This window comes from Staurois parvus, unplaced genomic scaffold (assembly GCF_062004578.1).
Source record: "Staurois parvus isolate SC_StPar_1 unplaced genomic scaffold, SC_StPar_1.0 ptg000027l, whole genome shotgun sequence".
NCBI classification, from domain to species: domain Eukaryota; kingdom Metazoa; phylum Chordata; class Amphibia; order Anura; family Ranidae; genus Staurois; species Staurois parvus.
In genome coordinates, this window is record NW_028317823.1 from 4,831,562 (window position 1) to 4,850,655 (window position 19,094).

Below are 19,094 nucleotides of genomic sequence, written 5' to 3' on the forward strand. Positions count from 1 at the left end.
AAACGAAAAAAGACCAAAAATGTTGAAAACAAAAAAACAAAAACCCAATATTTTCTACTAGGGATGCACTGACACCGGTATCGGTATCAGTGCAGATACCGGAAACTGATACTCTGCTGTGTGATTTCCGTCAATACAAATTTCACCGCAAAGATTAGCATGCAATTTGAACAGAAATGCGATTCCAAATTGCATGCGGTTTCTCCACTGCTCCTTTGTAAACCCAGGCTTGTCATAGCCCAAGTTCACACAGGAGTGGTGCAGGAAACCTCCGTGCAGGGATTCCATGTTGAGCAGAGAGTCCTCTAGCCCTCTAGTCTGAACTGTCATCCCTGCAATGTGATATATGAGAGAAAGCCAGGGGGATTTCAAATCCTCACCACTTTCTTTCCTCCCCTACCATAAAGAATATGGAGCATCTGCCACCCTAGTATACATCCCCACCAGGGGCAGACTGACAACTCATGGGGCTCCTGGGCAATAGGGGATCATGGGGCCCCTGTGTCCTTGCCCAAACTCAAAAAAGCCTATGAAAAAAGGTACCAGAGGCATCTCATGGGGCCCCCTACTGACCCCGGGCCCTCTGGAAGTGCAGAGTTTCCAAATGGTCAGTCCGCCCCTGATCCCCACACACCCGCTCTCCACTGACAGAAACCTCCCTGCACCGCTCCTGTGTGAACTCAGGCTACGACAGCCTGGGTTCACAGACAAGCAGTGGGGAAACCACTTGCGAATTGGACAGGAATCATATTCCTGTTCAAATTGCATCTCTGTGGTGCAATTTGCGTTCATACATTTTGTATGGCCGCAAATCACATTGCAAAGTATCAGAACCGGTGAGTACTTGACTCGCCAATAAAAAAAAAAAAAAAAAAAAAAAAGGGTATCGGTGCATCCCTATTTTCTACTTTCTTCTATAAAACTAACACATTTTGAAAAAATAAAATGTTTTTATAAATTTAGCCCAAAATGTATTTTAATGTGCTCATTGTAATATACCATAGTCTGTGGATGCTACAACTTTCACACAAACCGAATCAGTATACACTTATAGGTATTTTTTTTCCACTAAAGACGTAGCAGAATACATTTTGATGAATTAGATTTTTAAAATTTTCTTATCAGATATATTTTTATAGCAGAAAGTAAAAATTTTTTTTTTAACAAAATGTTTAGTCTTTTTTGTTAAAAAAAAGAAAAAGAAAAAAACTCAATGGTGATCAAATACCACCAAAAAAAAGCTCTATTTGTGTGAATACAAAAATTATATCAATTTTGTTTGGGTACAGTGTTGCATAACAGTGCAATTACCACTTATAGTAGCGCAGTGCTAAACAGCAAAAATGGCCTGGTGAAGGGGGTAAAATCTTCTGGAGCTGAAGTAGTTAGGCAATACAGCTGGGGATTCCAGTCCACCGCTGCTTTGCTGATTGGACAATGAAGGAGTAGAAGAAGTGTGATATCATTCCACTGCTCTGTCTTGCTGTCAGAACCTCATTATCTTACCATGAGGTTTTCCCTTTCTTAGTCCTTTTGTTCAAGGAAATTTAAGAGTCAAATATTTGAGGTATCTATCCACAAATGTATTTAAAAATACATTAAAAGCCCAGCTGAAGTCCTAGAAATAGATGTGCAGTCAGGAGACATTGTACTAACAACCTCCAATTTAATAGTCTTACCTCTACTTTCCTGTTACAGCATTATTGCATGGTGTCTAAATATCACTATGCAGTTAAATAGGCACCAGAATTAGTTTCAGTGCACTCAATAATCAGAACTTAGTAACAGTCAGACACACCCCCTCCCTTCCACTAAAATACAAGTATGTTGTGTTAAGTGCTGTGGTTGTTACCCTAGATTCACACTTATGCAGATTTCAGTATGTTTTCCAGTTTGCAGAAACACACTACAGTCCATTTAACAAGATTTCCTATGGATCTAGAGTTCATCTGGGCATTTCAAGCTGGTGCAGATTTTTGAAAGGGTCAGGGACTTTTTTCCTGCAGCAGATTGCGTTTTACATTCAATAGACTTCAATGGAACTGCATAAAAAATTCAAGTGGTGCATTTGTGTGTTTTGTGGGGTTTTTTGCCATTAGTAAAAGTATAACAGTTCTCTTCATGTAGTGTAACTTTGATGCAACTTTACACTCCAGCACTCAAGTAGCATCAAAGTCACATCAAAGTTGCATGAAAGTTGTGCAGGAACCTTTATGTGTCCAAAGTCACATATTAGGATTAAGGGCTAATGTTAGGATTAAAGGTTAAGGATAGGGTTAAACGTTAGGGTACATGGGCTAGGTTTAGGACTAAGGGCTAGGGTTAAATGTTAGGGTTAAGGACTAGGGCTGGGGTTAATGGTTAGGGTCAGGGACTAGGGTTAGGTCTAAGGGCTAGGGTTGGGGTTAATTGTTAGGGTTAGGGGCTAGAGTTAAATTTTAGGGTTAGGACTAAGGGCTAGGGTTAAATGTTAGGGTTAACGGGTGAATTGTTAGGGTTAGGGCCTAGAGTTAAATGTTAGGGTCAGGAGTAAGGGCTAGGGTTAAATGTTAGGGTCAATGGCTAGGGTTAGGGTTAAATGTTAGGGTCAGGGGTTAGGGTTAGGGTTAAATGTTAGGGTCAGGGGCTAGGGTTAGGGTTAAATGTTAGGGTCAGGGGTTAGTGTTAGGACTAAGGGCTAGGGTTAAATGTTAGGGTTAAGGGCTAGGGTTGGGGTTAATTGTTAGGGTCAGGGGCTAGAGTTAAATGTTAAGGTTAGGACTAAGGGCTAGGGTTAAATGTTAGGGTTAGGACTAAATGTTAGGCTTAAATGTTAGGGTCAGGGTCTAGGGTTAAATGTTAGGGTTAGGACTAAGGGCTAGGGTTAAATGTTAGGGTTAGGACTAAGGGCTAGGGTTAAATGTTAGGGTCAGGGTCTAGGGTTAAATGTTAGGACTAAGGGTTAGGGTTAAATGTTAGGGTCAGGGTCTAGGGTTAAATGTTAGGGTTAGGACTAAGGGCTAGGGTTAAATGTTAGGGTCAGGGTCTAGGGTTAAATGTTAGGGTCAGGGGCTAGGGTTAAATGTTAAGGTTAGGACTAAGGGCTAGGGTTAAATGTTAGGGTTAGGACTAAGGGCTAGGGTTAAATGTTAGGGTTAGGACTAAGGGCTAGGGTTAAATGTTAGGGTCAGGGTCTAGGGTTAAATGTTAGGACTAAGGGTTAGGGTTAAATGTTAGGGTCAGGGTCTAGGGTTAAATGTTAGGGTTAGGACTAAGGGTTAGGGTTAAATGTTAGGGTCAGGGTCTAGGGTTAAATGTTAGGACTAAGGGTTAGGGTTAAATGTTAGGGTCAGGGTCTAGGGTTAAATGTTAGGGTCAGGGTCTAGGGTTAAATGTTAGGGTTAGGACTAAGGGTTAGGGTTAAATGTTAGGGTCAGGGTCTAGGGTTAAATGTTAGGGTTAGGACTAAGGGCTAGGGTTAAATGTTAGGTTTAAGAGATAGGGTTAAGGGTTTAGGCTAGGATTAAATGTTAGGGTTAAGGGCTAATGTTAGGGTTCAGGGTTACCATTAGCATTTTACTGACAGAAAAACTATTTTAAGGTATTTCCAAGTAAATCATTCAGGGCTATAAAAAAGGAGGTGAGACTTCAAATGGTTTTTGTAAGGATGTAGCTTTTGAGCTTTTAAGTATTTTTTAATGACTCACTAACTGGATTTAAACAGAAGGTTATTTTTTGTGCCTGAAGTTCAGTTTTAATATAAAGACAGACTTATGTGCTTATAGCAGTAATATTTAAAAATACATGTTATGTTAGAATGAATAAAATGATTTTATACTCCTATTAATAACCATTTGTCACTTTAGAGGTCTCCCATTTGGTAATATTAGTAACTGTTGTACTTTAATGGAAGGATTCTAATATTCCACTGTCACCTGGCTCCACGGCTCCTCTGATGGTTCCAATGACATTATAAACTCTTCTTATTTCATTGTACGTTTGGATGCGCATCCTCACCTTCCTGCAAGAAAAAAAACATAAAATATTGTGTTCTGACAGACTCCTGCCTGCTGCTCTGCAATACCTCTGTTGCTATTGTTGCCGACCTTGGCTTGTGAACCCGACTGATTCTCTCCCACCTGAATTGACCCTGGCTTGTGACCCCAATGCTTACTCTGTGCCCTGTGATCTGGACAACTTGATTCCTTCTTCACTAAAAGTGTGCTTAGCCTGAAGTTTTTTGACAACTGGTCTCCACTCTTTACAGTAACAAGGAACAACTCTCATATGAGGCAGAGATGAGCCGGGACATGTGACCCGTGATGACGTCAGACATTGATGACAAAATGCGTTGATTGGGACTTCTGGGGTACATCATTTCTGCTTAGTGGAACGCAGGTGCAAAGAACCGGTGTTTCTAATGTTTATTGCAGTGTTTGTATGCTTTAATAGAATGTAAGTGCATTTTTACTTGTTTTTCCTATTAAATGTAACATACTACACCATGAGAAGCTTCTCTATCTCGCTCTTTGAGTGAGTGAGATATGTCGCAGAGTCTCTTAAAGGCGCAGGGGTGCTAAACGGTACAGTCACCATCCACTTTGTCAGGGCTCCCAGGTATGACCAGAGGTGTGTGACTGAAGCAGGGAAACGCAGACTTCAGATATGTGATTAACAATGTAATTTATTAACACTAACAATACAAACATAAACGCAGTGCAATACTAAACATAATACAGTGCAAACAAACCCAACCAACCACCCACAGATAACAGTACATACAAGCAAGCGTCGTCAGGCAGGCCGGGTCAATATCAATTGGGCAGGTAGGTACAGGGGGAGCAAGCGGAGAATGGTCGGGGTCACAGGCCAGGTTCAGCAGGTAGCAAGCAGCGTAGTACAGAGGGTCAGGCAGAGGGATGGTCAGGGTCACAAGCCAGGGATCAGAACAGGTAGCAAGCAGCGTAGTACAGAGGGTCAGGAAGAGGGATGGTCAGGGTCACAAGCCAGGGATCAGAACAGGTAGCAAAGGAACAGAAACAGGATGCAGGACAGATACAGGGCCCAGGACAAACACAACACCAAGGCAGAGTCTGCAAGTCTGGCCATCCCTTAAATACACCAGTATCATCAGTTCCAGGTGTTAGCTGGCTGAAAGGTTGAGTCTCTGATTGCTGGGAGCACCCGCTGGCCAGCCCTGGTACTGCAGATCAAAAGGCAGGTGAGTCCCACCATTGCTGGCCAGTCCATTCCTGACACACTTATTCATGTGTGCAGGACGTATGTGAATTGGACCTAAGAACTGCTTGGAGTGCAGCGGCCACGTGTGAGTTTACCAGTTGGTGATAAAGTACATTGTGACTTCCTTCAGTGAAAGAGGTCAAAGTTGCAGTGAGTGCAATGTGCATTTAGTTGGTGAAGAGGAAGAGCACAACACATTTATTGGCATCACTTATTTTTGTTTTTACACTCAACACTACGTTTGGATTTTCAGTTTATCTTATATGGCATTTATTTGTGTATTTTGCTCAGTTATAAGCACGGTCATATCCTCCTTAGAGACTGGATTTATGGGATTATTAAAATCAATGTGGAGTAGTTTTAAAAAATTGAAAGTCATTTCGTTACACTGGGAAGGTGATATGCAGAGTGTTTTGTCATCTTTGTAGCATTTGGAAAAGAATATTTCTTCTCACAATATTTGCAAATTGCAGCTTTGCCCTCAGCAGAAATTGCACTGTGGAAAGGTTTCCAAAAACTCTAGATGTTGGTCTCACCATTTTACTGATAGGAGGAAAAGAAAATAAATGTAATGCCCAGATTATTGGCAAACATTAGGTAAACATTAATAGAAATACAGCTTAAAGGTTACAAATAGATAAACTAATTTGTCAAATGTACCCTCTTACCTGTCAATTAAGGCCTGAGAGGACAGAAACTATCATCTACTGCAGGGGTCCCCAAACTTTCTAAACAAAGGGCCAGTTTACTGTACTTTTGTCAGGAGCGACGTGGTCAGACTAGCCGGGTCAGTAATGGTGGGGACAGGCACGGTACAAGCAACAGACAAGGGTAGTCAGGTCACACGCCGGGTTCAGTAACTCACGGGCAGCACGGTACAGAGGATCAGGCAGAAGGATGGTCAGGGACGAGCCGGGGGTCAGAGCAGGAGAATGTCAGCATGGATCAGAACAGGCAGGGTCGGCAACAAGGAACGCACTACAGGAACACAGGAATCAGAAACAGGAACACAGGTTTACAAGGTACAGGGGCCCATCGAAAACACACACCAAGGCGCAGACTGCAGGTCTGGCCATCCCTTAAATACACGTGCATAATCAGCTTCAGGTGTTTGGCTGGCTGCAGGGTTGAGTCTCTGATTGCTGGGAGCACCCGCTGGCCAGCCCTGGTACTGCAGCCCACAAGGCAGGTGAGTCCCACCATTACTGGCAAGTCCATTCCTGACAACTTTACTCAGACTTTAGAGGGGCCAGACTGTGGCCAGTAGCAGTAGAAAATATCCTCTCTGTAACAATGCCCCATCATTAGTGTTAGTGAGAGGAACAGTGCCCCATCATTGGTGTCAATGGGATAATAGTGCCCTAACATTGGTGTCAGCAGGAGTAATAGTGCCCTATTATTGATGCCATTAGGCAGAAAAGTGCCCTATTATTGGTGTCAGTGGCAGGAATTATGCCCCATTGTTAATATCAGAGGGAATAGTGCCCCAAGGGCCAGATAATGGCAAGCAAAGGGCCTTATCTGGCACAAGGGTCGCAGTTTGGAGACCACTGATCTACTGTATCCCAACTATCACCCAACTGTAGGAGGTACAAGATGGAGCTCACAAGCAAACTAAACTGGAGCCTTTCCCCTGCAGTTCCCCCTAGTGTCAGAAATGCACATTTCTCTTGTTTGAAAACTGCATTGAGAAGTACAGTGTTACTGGGATTGTATTCCAGGATTTCCTTGTCTTCAACTGAGAGAACTTGCAATACTTCAAGACTTTACATAAAGTCTCAGGACTATTTTATTTAAGGTCTTCATGATATACATTTTAATTACTATGTTATAGATATAATATTTATCATTGTAAAAGAACATATTCCACACTCCTTTTTTTCCAATTTTTCTGGAAAAAACCAAAACAACTATGTATTTGAAAAAAAAAAAAAAGAGAACAAAAATGTTTCCCCAATTTTTCCTTTTTTTACCCCAGGCCTTCCCATCACTAGTTGCAACATGTACAGACATGTATTGCCCCCCCCCCCGACAATATTTTAATTTGAATTTCCCTCCAGAAGGATGAAGTTAATTGTTCAGGCATCATCCAGGGTCACCATCTACTGCCTTTCTGGGTTACAGGATACGCAATCATGTAAATCCTGGTGCCTGTGCAGTACTTGGTTGTGTTTACAAATGTCTGACACAGATCAGCCCCATACTGCAGCCTCTCGCAAAGTTACAACATTGCGACCTGTTCATTAGGAGATGAGAAGCCCGAGAAAATGCTCCCTCCTGTCTGCAGTAGACTGATGATATCATCTCAGCCTAGGCAAAGTCACTGACTACAGTACTGCTGAAGGACATCTTTTTAAGGGTAAAAGTTACAGACTGTTTTTGAAAAATGATACTGTTGCGGTATATTGTGACATGTCTGGAATTTATTTGTGCAGACTTATAAATGACAGGTTCCCTTTAGGTAATCATGAAATTCTTGGCCTTGGTTGTTGCTCCCTTATATTCCATAACTTTATGCTGGTATTATGAGCACTATGGAAAAAATATTTGCTTACTCTTTAGTGTGACTTCCAGAATACCCGGGGCCAATATTGTACGATATGTTGAGTCCTCCTTTCCATGTGTTATCTGGGGCCGGGGTTCCTCCCAGGTTCCTGTAAAACATCCAGAAAAGTACATGTTTAAGTTTTAGCTAAGATTCCAAAAGCTGCCCATGCCCAGGTATATACATGCTGCTGCCCCTGCTGTCCATCTAAAAAAGTAATCCACAATGGGTAACTTTTCAAAGGCATTTGACTGGTGGTGAGGAGGTGACCTATCTCCTCCACACCATCTATTTGAACCCTAAAAAAGCTGACCCATTGTGCTGCCACCACATGCATTGCATTTGGTTGCAGGGCTGTTGCAGAACAGCTGCATTCCCGTTTAGGCGAGTGGCTGGGAGGCAGTAAAACCATGGCACAACTGCCTGCATTTACTCTCTTCCAAATGAGACGCTAGTTCTGATGACGGCATGGTATTCCCTCACTTTGTAGAGATTTCTTTCACTTTCTGTTTTGGCTATGGGACAGGAAGTGAAGGGAAATCTCCCCAATGGGACATAGATGACAAAAAAAACCATGACAGAGGTTATAGCCCTCCCTTACTCTATTTAAAATGAAAAACCAAAAAATGGCCATTAGTTACACTTTAAGTCCATTGTCATATAAAATACTTAAAGTCTAATTTATTCTTATGTGAGGATCAGACTAAACCATCAACAGCTGGAATTTAGTACTTTATTGTCCATTGCAGACGCCCATCGTGACCATTGAGAGGATTTATGAACAAATACATAACAGTTATTGGTGCCTCAACTTCAGCTTTAAAAAAATCTGTGGTTTAGGTCGTACACATTCTTACTTTAACAGCATCTCAGCATTGCTGTACCCTATAGGGTGGACTGGGATTTTAGGAAGTCCTACACCATCCTTCACAGCAGATCTGTAGGCGTACTCTGTTGAAAAAAAACAAACAAAAAGCAGATTTAAAACAGAGAAAAAAAAAACTCAAGAGATGTGATATTACCAATTCATTCTAAACTGGAATCTATACTGTATACTGTTGAAGTGGTCAGGACCTACCAAAAGTGGTCCAAGGAAGGAAAACTGCCAAACCGGCAACAGGGTTATGGGCGACCAAGGCTTACCGATGTATGTGGGAAGAAAAGGATGGACCATGTAGTCTGATCCAATAGAAGAGCTAATGTAGCTCAAACTGCTAAAAAAGTTAATGCTGTTTCTGATAGAAAAGTGTCAGAACACACTGTGCATTGCAGTTTGTTGCGTATAGGGCTGCATAGCGGCAGATTGGTCAGGGTGTCCATGCTGACTGGTGTCCACACCCAAATGTGCCTACAATGGGCATGTGAGCATCAGAACTGGACCACAGAACAATGGAAAGAGGTGACATGGTCTAGTGAATTCAACAATGGTTTGAGGAACACGACAGCGGGTTTGAGGTGTTGACTTGGCTTACAAATTCTGCAGATCTCAATCCAATCAAGCAACTGTGGAATGCACTGGAAAAACAAGTCTGATCTATGATCTATGGAGGCTCCAACTCACAACTTCACAACTTACAGGACTTAAAGGATCTGCTACTGATGGCTTGGTGCCAGATACCACAGCATAACTTCAGAGGTCCATACCTTGACTGGGTTTTGGTGGGTGGTCACAATGGCATGGCTGTTCACTGTTAATATATATATTTATTATACACATACACACACACACAACATATTTATTATGGAAGGTCATACCTGAAGCTTGACAAACACAACAGAATAATATTAATATGCTACCACTGATTCTCTCACATACTGAAACTCCTCAGAGGACAGGATGCATGCAGTTTTAGTGCAGTTGCCATTTTACTACTAGGTGCTGAGTAGCCCTTCTGACAACCACTATGCAATTTACAGCCCTAGCCCTGATATTACAGTTTATATCAGGACATCTCACATTTGCTGATATAAAATGTAAATGTAGCTATGAAGAAGAGGAGTGGCTGTTTACTTATTAGATGTCTGTACCTTTAGCAGGATAACCTGGTGTTAGAGGGTCCCCGGCCCCATTCAGGTTCAGCACATTCCCTCGCTGGGCTCCACCACCAGGCAAGTTCCAGCCTTCTGGATAGGGCTGAACACCAGGAGCACAGTAATCGGCTGGGTCAGAATACAAGACAATCCCAATGGCTCCTGCATTTTCTGCATTTTTAACCTAGAACGACATTGTCACACTTTCATGTCAGAATCAAATATAAATATAATCATTGTTTTAAATGAAAATATTATATTTTCAATGAAAATATATTTCAAAAATTGCATAGATGTGTTGTGTTTACCTTAAAGGGCTAGTTTCACCTTTACTTACTTTTGCCAAAAACTTCCCTATGCAATATACAGTAGTGACCTCAATACATTAACATGCAGTGCTCTGTGTTCTAAAAGCCAAAAAAACAGTTAAAGTGTATGACTTGGCCAACTCACTAAATACCAGAAGACTGTAACATGGTCTAATGAATCAAGCTTCACACTGTTCCCAACCACCAAACGTGTTTATTGTGCAAAACACCATCCCAAGCTTACGACCAGGACTGTCTTGGATCAACGATAAAGCATGGTGGTGGCAAAATCATGGTTTGGGCAGCCATATCTTGGTATTCTGCAGGCCCCATCATCACCTTGAGAGGAAGAGTCACTTACACCAACTATGTATACATTTTGGCTAGTCATGGGCACCCCATGGCACAGACATTGTCTCCTGAAAACAGTGACATTTAACAACACAATATTCCTCTGACTGGCAAAGCTGGTGTTGTCAAATCATTGTTTGGTGAGCATGCAAATGAAGTCTCGCACCTTCCCTGGGCGCTGCAGTCACCAGACCTCAATATCATAGAGCCACTATGGTCAATTTTGGAGAACGAGGTTCAGGCTCGTTTTCCATCTCTAGCATCTCTGCAGGAACTGAAATGATTTTTGCATGAAGAGTGGTATCAGATTCCGTTATCCATCATCCAAGACTTATATTTGTCAATTCCCAGGAGAATTCAGGCTGTCTTGGATGCCAAAGGCAGTCCAACACCATATTAGGTAACAATTTTGTTCTATTACCTGGTGTTTCCATAATTTTTCCAAACCACCAATTATAAGCTATACAAGGGTTTTTAAAATCTACACACAAGAATTAGCTGCATGTACAGTAGCTGTCCTTCACATGACTAAGAACAGATCATCAAGGAGACAATATACTGCATATTATTCTTAAAGATGTTATAAAAAGGACCCAGATTACTCCTAGAATGGTGCCATGTACAAAGATTGTTCACAGTCATAAGGAGGCATAAGGAACTTTTGGATTTCTACAAATAGGACTTATATCTAGGACCATCAATACATATAGAGCTAAGTGGGGGAGTTTTTGCAAATTTGCAAACCCTTGTAAAATCATCTACGCTGAGCATTGTAAATCTGTTTCCAGCATAGGTGTCTGCACTGAAAACCCAAGCAATGTTATGAGCTCTGACTCCATACCACTGGGGAAGGTGTTGTATGCAGACCTTGAAATTTCCACTCGCCCGCTCGCCAAAGGCGAGTGGAAATTATGGTGGGGGCGAGTATGTCTCCCAGGGCCGTCTTGCTGAGCAGGCTCGGAGCTCAGGCCAGATCTGTCATTGGCACTGGGAGCCGTCAGACTGCTCAATAGCTGAGCGCAGTGAAAGCAAAGGAAGGAGTGTGTACTGTGCTCTTTGCCTCCCCCTAGAGTGCAGTACCCGGCTCTGTGAGCGAACAATGAAGTACTGCAACTTTTTATAGGTGTGTGTGTGTCTACCTAATTTCAGCTCACTCTGGTCACATGATCCTCTATGTCAGCCAGTGGTGGCTTCAGGGGAGAGGAGAGAGCACTTACAGTAAGGAACAGAAGAATTTGAACACCCTGCGATTTTGCAAGTTCTCCCACTTTGAAATCATGGAGGGGTCTGAAATTCACATTGTAGGTGCATTCCCACTCTGAGAGACAGAATTTCAAAACAAATTCAGGAAATCACATTCTATGATTTTTAAAGAATGTATTTGTCTTGCACTGCTAAACATAAGTATTTGAACACCTGAGAAAATCAGTGTTAATATTTGGTACAGAAGCCTTTTTTGCAATTACAGAGGTCAAACGTTTCCTGTAGTTCTTGTCAGGAATGGACTGGCAAGCAATAGTGGGACTCACCTGCCTTATGAGCTGCAGTACCAGGGCTGGCCAGCGGGTGCTCCCAGCAATCAGAGACTCAACCTTGCAGCCAGTCAAACACCTGGATCTAATTATACTGGTGTATTTAAGGGACATTCAGACCTGCAGACTCTGCCTTGGTGTTGTGTTTCTCCTGGGCCCTGTTTCCTGTTCCTGTTCCTGTCTGATTCTCTGCTGACCCTGCTCTGATCCCTGGCTTGTCTGACCATTCTCCTGCTCCTGATCCCTGGCTTGTCTGACCATTCTCCTCTGCCTGACCCTCTGTACCACGCTGCCCGCTACCTGCTGAACTTGGCTTGTGACTCTGACCATTCTTTGCTTGCTCCCCCTGTACCTACCTGCCCGATTGATATTGACCCGGCCTGCCTGACGACGCTTGCATTGTATGTACTGTTATCTGTGGGTGGTTGGTTTGGTTTGTTTGCACTGTGTTATGTTTTAGTATTGCACTGCGTTTATGTTTGTATTGTTAGTGTTAATAAATTACATTGTTTATAACATATTTGAAGTCTGCGTTTCCCTGCGTCAGTCACATACCTCTGGTCTCACCCGGGAGCCCTGACAGTTCTTGACCAGGTTTGCACACACTGCAACAGGGATTTTGGCCCACTTCTCCACACAGATCTCCTCTAGATCTGTCAGGTTTCGGGGCTGTCGATGAGCAACACGGAGTTTCACCTCCCTCCAAAGATTTTCTATTGGATTTAGGTCTGGAGACTGGCTGGGCCACTCCAGAACCTTGATATGCTTCTTACGGAGCCACTCCTTTGTTATCCTGGCTGTGTGCTTCGAGTCATTGTCATGTTGGAAGACCCAGCCACGACCCATCTTCAATGCTCTGACTGAGGGAAGGAGGTTGTTGCTCAAAATCTCACAATAAATGGCCCCATTCATCCTCTCCTTAATACAGTGCAGTCGTCCTGTCCCCTTCGCAGAAAAGCACCCCAAAGCATGATTTTACTACCCCCATGCTTCACAGTAGGGATGGTGTTCTTGGGATGCAACTCATCCTTTTTCCTCCAAACATGACGAGTGAACTTTAGACCAAAAAGTTCTACTTTGGTCTCATCTGACCACATGATTTTCTCCCATGCCTCCTCTGGATCATCCAGATGGTCATTGCAAACTTCAGAGGGGCCTGGACTTGTGATGACTTGAGCAGGGGAACCTTCTGTGCAATGCATGATTTGAAACCATGATGGCGTAGTGTTCTACCGACAGTGACCTTTGAAACTGTGGTCCCAGCTCTCTTCATGTCATTTACCAGCTCCTCCCTTGTAGTTCTGGGCTGATTCCTCACCTTTCTTATCATCCATGATACCCCACGAGGTGAGATCTTGCATGGAGCCCCAGTCCGAGGGAGACTGACAGTCGTCTTTAGCCTCTTCCATTTTCTAACAATTGTTCCAACATTTGATCTATTTTCACCAAGCTGTTTGGCAATTGCCCCGTAGCCCTTTCCAGCCTTGTGGAGGTCCACAATTTTGTCTCTGGTGTCTTTTGACAGCTCTTTAGTCTTGCCCATGGTAGTAGTTTGCATCTGACTGACTGTAGGGTGGAAAGGTGTCTTTAAAGAGCTCAGACAGGTGCTACTAAGTTAGATTAATGAGTGGAGTAGAGGTAGATTTTTTAAAAGCACAGTAACAGGTCTTTGAGAGCCAGAATTCTTGCTGTTTCTTAGGTGTTCAAATACTTATATTCAGTAGTGCAAGACAAATAAATTCTTTAAAAATCATACAATGTGATTTCCTGAATTTTTTTTTTTCTGTCTCTCAGAGTGGGAATGCACCTACAATGTGAATTTCAGACCCCTCCATGATTTCTAAGTGGGAGAACTTGCAAAATCGCAGGGTGTTCAAATACTTCTGTTCCTCACTGTAACAGCGTGCGTGCGTGCGTACATGTGTGTGTCTGTGTATGCGTGTACATGTGTATGTACATGTATGTGTGTGTACATGTGTACGTGTGTATGTGTTTGTGTGTATGTACGTACATGTATCTGTGTATGTATGTACATACATGTGTCTGTACATGTGTATTTCTGTGTATGCACATGTATCTGTGTGTATGAGTGTCTGTACGTGCCTGTGTGTGTATACATGTGTCTGTACATGTGTTTCTGTGCCTGTGTGTACATGTTTCTGTGTGTATGTATGTGTGTGTATGTACATGTCTGTGTGTGTGTGTACAGGTGTCTCTGTGTGTTTGTTGGTGGCGAGTAACTCTTAAGGCCTGGCTAGTAGCTCAGCGCTTAAAATTTTAAGCCCTATAGAATCTATAGTCTAGGTGTTGAACTGGGCATGGCCAACAACGCTGCCTGGGATTATAGTGCAGCAGAGGCAGACTGCACAGGAAAGTTAGGAGCTCAGTAGATTTTTGGCAGGATCAACACGTAATTTTATGTATTTGCAGCGTTTGTGAAAAAGTAAAACATGAGGGAATGTGCAAATATCACAGGAACATATAACATTTTTTGTTACTTTAGCCCAGACATACACTTTAAGGCACACATAGGCATTCCGAGATATTGAAATTGGAGGCAAAAACCTCCACTGCCAGTGTATCCAGAAGCAGCAGCGTTTTAGCAGAAAAAATGCTTGGCACGTGTAAAAGTGTGTTAAAGCTAGGAGTACCAAGTGCTTGATCGTCCATTTCAATGGCCAGAAAAAAGTGAATATTTTGGCCAATGAAATGACTTGGCAACTAAACGAGTCCACACACATCAAGCGCTTTTTTTTCTGTCAAAATGCTGCTGCCAGGAGGAAAGGCACTTAGGAGAGCTGGGCAAACCGTCCTGTGTGCATGGGGGCCTAATACATACAAAAACTTTCTCACCTTGTTTCCTCTAAAAATTTTTCCATAGCGGGCAATAGCAATCTTTCCTTTAACACTGATGTTTAGGACTCTTTCTAGATAGTGAAAGTCTTCTATTCGGCCATAATTGACATAGACAGGTTCTCCCTGTGGAAATAAAAAAAAAAGACCCTCCAAAAATCAGTGTGATTGGCTGGAATGACTGTAGGACACATCATCTGTCCTGACTCTGCAAGAGTTCATTAAAATATTACTATGTGACACCCTCCAGGTTAGTTAGGTAGTTTTTGTTAGGTAGAGGCTGAGTAGTAGCCTGGGGATGAGTCAGCCTTGGGAGTGAGGTAGTGATGTCACCTAAGGACAGGCTGGGAGGCTCTGAGAGGTCAGGGCTTCTGGAGCCCTCTCACCTCTTCAGAAACCTGAAAGCTTTCTGGAGGAGAGGTGGAAGCCCATATCTGCATGTTTGAGGGACTTTGGCCAATCCCCTGGCAGGAGGCTAGGGGTTGTGACCAGGGCAACCCTCAAATGTGATGGTGCCTGGGAGCAGAGTCAGTGAATGTTGGGTGGAAGATGGAGTGAGGAGCTGGAGTGTGGAGCCTGGGAGGGGGCCTCAAAGAGGGGGCTTACCTACAGGCAGGTCTGAAAGAGAGGACCTCTACTGCACCACCATCTCCTAGGGAGGTTGTCCTGAGCAGCAGGGAAGGAGCTAGCCCAGCAAAAGGCCTGAAGACAGCCAACAACCCACCAAACTGACAAAGGACAGTGTGAGTACTCTTGCACTCCCTGGGCCAGATAAGAGCAGAGGGCAGCCAGGTGCAATACCAAACTAGATTTTCCTCTGGGTCTGCTTGTTTTAAATTGGCAGCTTCTGGCCCTCCTTGCTCAGGCATTCCCTCAAGCAACTGGGTGAAGAGAAGGATTCATCTGCGGTCTGAGGAGGTACAGTACACCTAAAAGCTTTGACTGCTCTTAAAAGGAGAGACTATTTTTGTTCACATTTTTGTACATAGTTGCTCTAATTTGTCCTCAAATTTTCAGTTTCCTTGGGCATCCTTTATACCCCTAGACCCCATCAAAGTTATTTACTCCTAATAAAATCACAAAACCAAGCTTAAGGACTGTTTTCTGACTCCAGCGTGCAAAGTGTGGAATAAAATGCATGTTGCCTGGCTGTGCAGAGCTTTAGGGGGACCCAAAACGCAGTGACTCCTAAGGGGGTAGTGCTACAACTAGAACGTACAAAGCAAGTGACCACACATGGGCAGTGTCAGGTACATGGACAGTGTCAAGGACACAGCATCACAGCGCCAGGTGTACATCACTGGGGGAGCATTCTAAGAGGACATCATATGACGTCCAGAACTGGATATCCTCGCTGTAAGTGGTTAAAGTGTAATTTCCTATTTCGCAGTCAAATTTTATAAAACTCCACCATATGTTTGTTATTAGTTCCAATTCGCACAACATACCTAAAAAAAAAAAAAAAAAACAAACAAAAAAAAAGTGATGTTTCTAAACTAAGGAGAATGTGTCATGGCTAACTCTTAGGAACTGAAAAGAATAGGCGCTGTGGAAAAGGCGCTGTGGAAAAGGTGCATCTTTATTTGGTGAGACAAAGTAGCAAATATAATAAAATTTGACCAGCTTGAAGTGAACAGTGTGACTCCAATGGATAGCCGTCCGCTCTGGAGGGAGCTGAGATCGGAGAACGCTCCTGCCGGCTTCAAATCACGTGGTGTCAGCGTCCCAGCTGGCTCATCACTGCAAGCGAAGGCATTGTCCGACATCGGCTTCAGCTGGGAGTGTATGTAGGGTTACCAATACAACATGTTTCGCGCAGTTGCGCTTTGTCAAGTCCCTTGCTGTGATGACGCCACCCGGGACGCTGGTACGCTGACACCACATGATTTGAAGCCGACAGGAGTGTTCACTTCAGGCTGGTCAAATTTTATTATATTTGCTACTTTGTCTCACCAAATAAAGATGCACCTTGATTAACCTCCCTGGAGGTATTCCCGAGCTACACTCGGGAATACCCTGCAGCGTTGCTCCGGGATCTCTTCTTCACTTACCTTGTCCTTCGCTCCCACGATGTCCCCCCTGCAGTGTCCCCGGTAATGTCCTCCAGTCGATGCCGGAATCTGTCTTCCGGGTTCCGTTCCCTGCGACGTCAGGACCTACGGGGACGGAACTGGCGGGAAATTTAAAAATGTGAAATGGTGACATTCACTAAATACACTAAAATCACATAGTAAAACATTACTGTATCAAACCATTTCACATACATTTTGTCCCGAGTGCTTTGTCCTGTGCCCTGCCTGCATTTTTACTGTTCTTTCTGCCAGGAAACTGAGAAATGTCCATGGCGTCCAAAAAGCGTCCCTTTAGGTCAAAAGCGTTTTAGACCAGCTAGAGAACAGCGATAGTAAATCAGAACCACTTGCAGAATTGAGTGATGATTTGTGGGGAAATCCGTCATCAGACACTGAAAACAATTTTGCGACTTTGCTCAGTGATGTGCGAACTTCGCGCTATATTTCAAATTTCAGTGTTTTTGGTTTGATTATATTATTGCATTACATTTATTATATTATTTTTTATGATTATTTAATAAATTATAATTTATGATTTTGTGTTTCAAATTTTATCATTCCTGGGATGTTTACTAGACTCTTGTTCCGGCAGATTTCAGTGAGTTATTCCTAAATTACAGGCCTACAATAAAAAATGCAACACATTTCCATGCTTTGAGCACAGAAATACTGACATAATCAGACCGCTAGGGAGGCTACGGTGCTTGACTGAGAGCATTTTCCACAGCGCCTATTCTTTTCAGTTCTCTTCATCATGCAAATGATTAACAAGGCAGCAGTGGTGAGCTCATGATTAACTGTTCACATGTTTCCACCTGGAGTGGCCTCTCTGCGCTCATTTGTAAGAGTCTCCCTAACTCTTGAGAACACCTGGACACTCTTGCAGAGTCTTTGACCCCACTGAGCTAGCCCTTTGTTAGGGCAGAGTGTTCAGGGCAGAGTGTTCAAATCTAGTTCACAACCAGGGGTGGACTGACCATTCGAGCACTCGGGCACTGCCCGAGGGCCCTGGGGTCAGTAGGGGGCCCCATGAAATGCCCCGGTACCTTTTATAGGGTTTTTTTGGGTATGCTTTGAGTGTGGGCAAGGACACAGGGGCCCCATGATCCCCTATTGCCCGGGGGCCCCATGAGTTGTCACTCCACCCCTGTTCACGACCGATAATGAAGAACTGTGAACACAGTACAGACAGGGTTAACTCTGTTAAGGCCCTTTCACACTGCCCCATTTTGACGGGTTTTCTATTCATTTCAATGGGGAGGTACATTTTTGGAATGCTTTTTAAACATGCAGCATGGAAGACTTTTCAGAATGCACTGTACCCGCGGGGCATTGGTTTGAAGAGTAACAGATACATTTTTATGCTGTTTTTTAAACACCAAAACATAAAAACAGGGGCAGACTGACCATTTGGAAACTAGGGCACTGCCTGAGGGCCAGGGTCAGTAGGGGGCCCCATGAGATGCCCCTGGTACCTTTTTCATAGGTTTTTTTGAGTTTGGGCAAGGACACAGGGGCCCCATGATCCCCTATTGCCCTGGGGCCCCATGAGTTGTCAGTCTGCCCCTGCATAAAAAACTAATCAGTGTGAAAGGGTCCCTTGAGTCAATTCACACTGACTTGCACTAAAATGTATGGAAAATGGATGTTTCAATCCATTTTAGTCACGCATTGACATACATTTTGACATCCGTTGACATACATTTTAGCCCGTGTTAAAGCGTACTGCATTTTCACATAATATCCTGTGCATTGTGTTGACATCCACTTAGATCTGCTTAATGTCATGCTAAAATGCATACAAGTTGCATTTTTGTGCAAGGCAGGTCAACACAGCATTATGGTGTGAATTGGACACATTGGAAATTATTGTTTTTCAAATGTCCTTTGGTTGATCTGCATTTTACAGCTACGCTAAAATTCAGACCAAGGGGGGCGCATGTGCGCTTCTCTGACTGCTCTGTCCACCCGCCAGCACAATCGCTGCACACACCGGCCCCAGGGGATATAAACCCCACAGCGATTAGCAGGTGCTCCTGTGCAGACCTCCCCAGCTATGCCCCGCAGGAGAAAAACCCCGGGACAACCGGGAAAGCTCACCCAATTCTTCCCTGATATCACCTCAGGGATCCAAGATGGCGCCGGCGGCAGCATTTAGACTCATTTTCCACTCTCCAGGAGA

General features: G+C 43.5%; 1 protein-coding gene across 2 annotated transcripts in view; it reads right to left on the minus strand.

The window, feature by feature from the left end:
• Nucleotides 1-19,094, minus strand: part of LOC149471147 (putative N-acetylated-alpha-linked acidic dipeptidase) — a 103,637-nt gene that overhangs the window by 43,476 nt on the left and 41,067 nt on the right. The window contains exons 5-9 of one of the 2 annotated variants that reach the window (XM_089656591.1): nucleotides 14,841-14,966; nucleotides 9,794-9,980; nucleotides 8,650-8,716; nucleotides 7,776-7,874; nucleotides 3,915-4,000 (exon numbers count right to left, since the gene is read on the minus strand). In XM_089656591.1, the coding sequence (XP_089512717.1) occupies nucleotides 3,915-4,000; nucleotides 7,776-7,874; nucleotides 8,650-8,716; nucleotides 9,794-9,980; nucleotides 14,841-14,966 (565 nt within the window). Of the gene's footprint in view, nucleotides 1-3,914; nucleotides 4,001-7,775; nucleotides 7,875-8,622; nucleotides 8,717-9,793; nucleotides 9,981-14,840; nucleotides 14,967-19,094 lie in introns of both variants that reach the window. The other variant, XM_089656585.1, reaches the window with a different exon arrangement.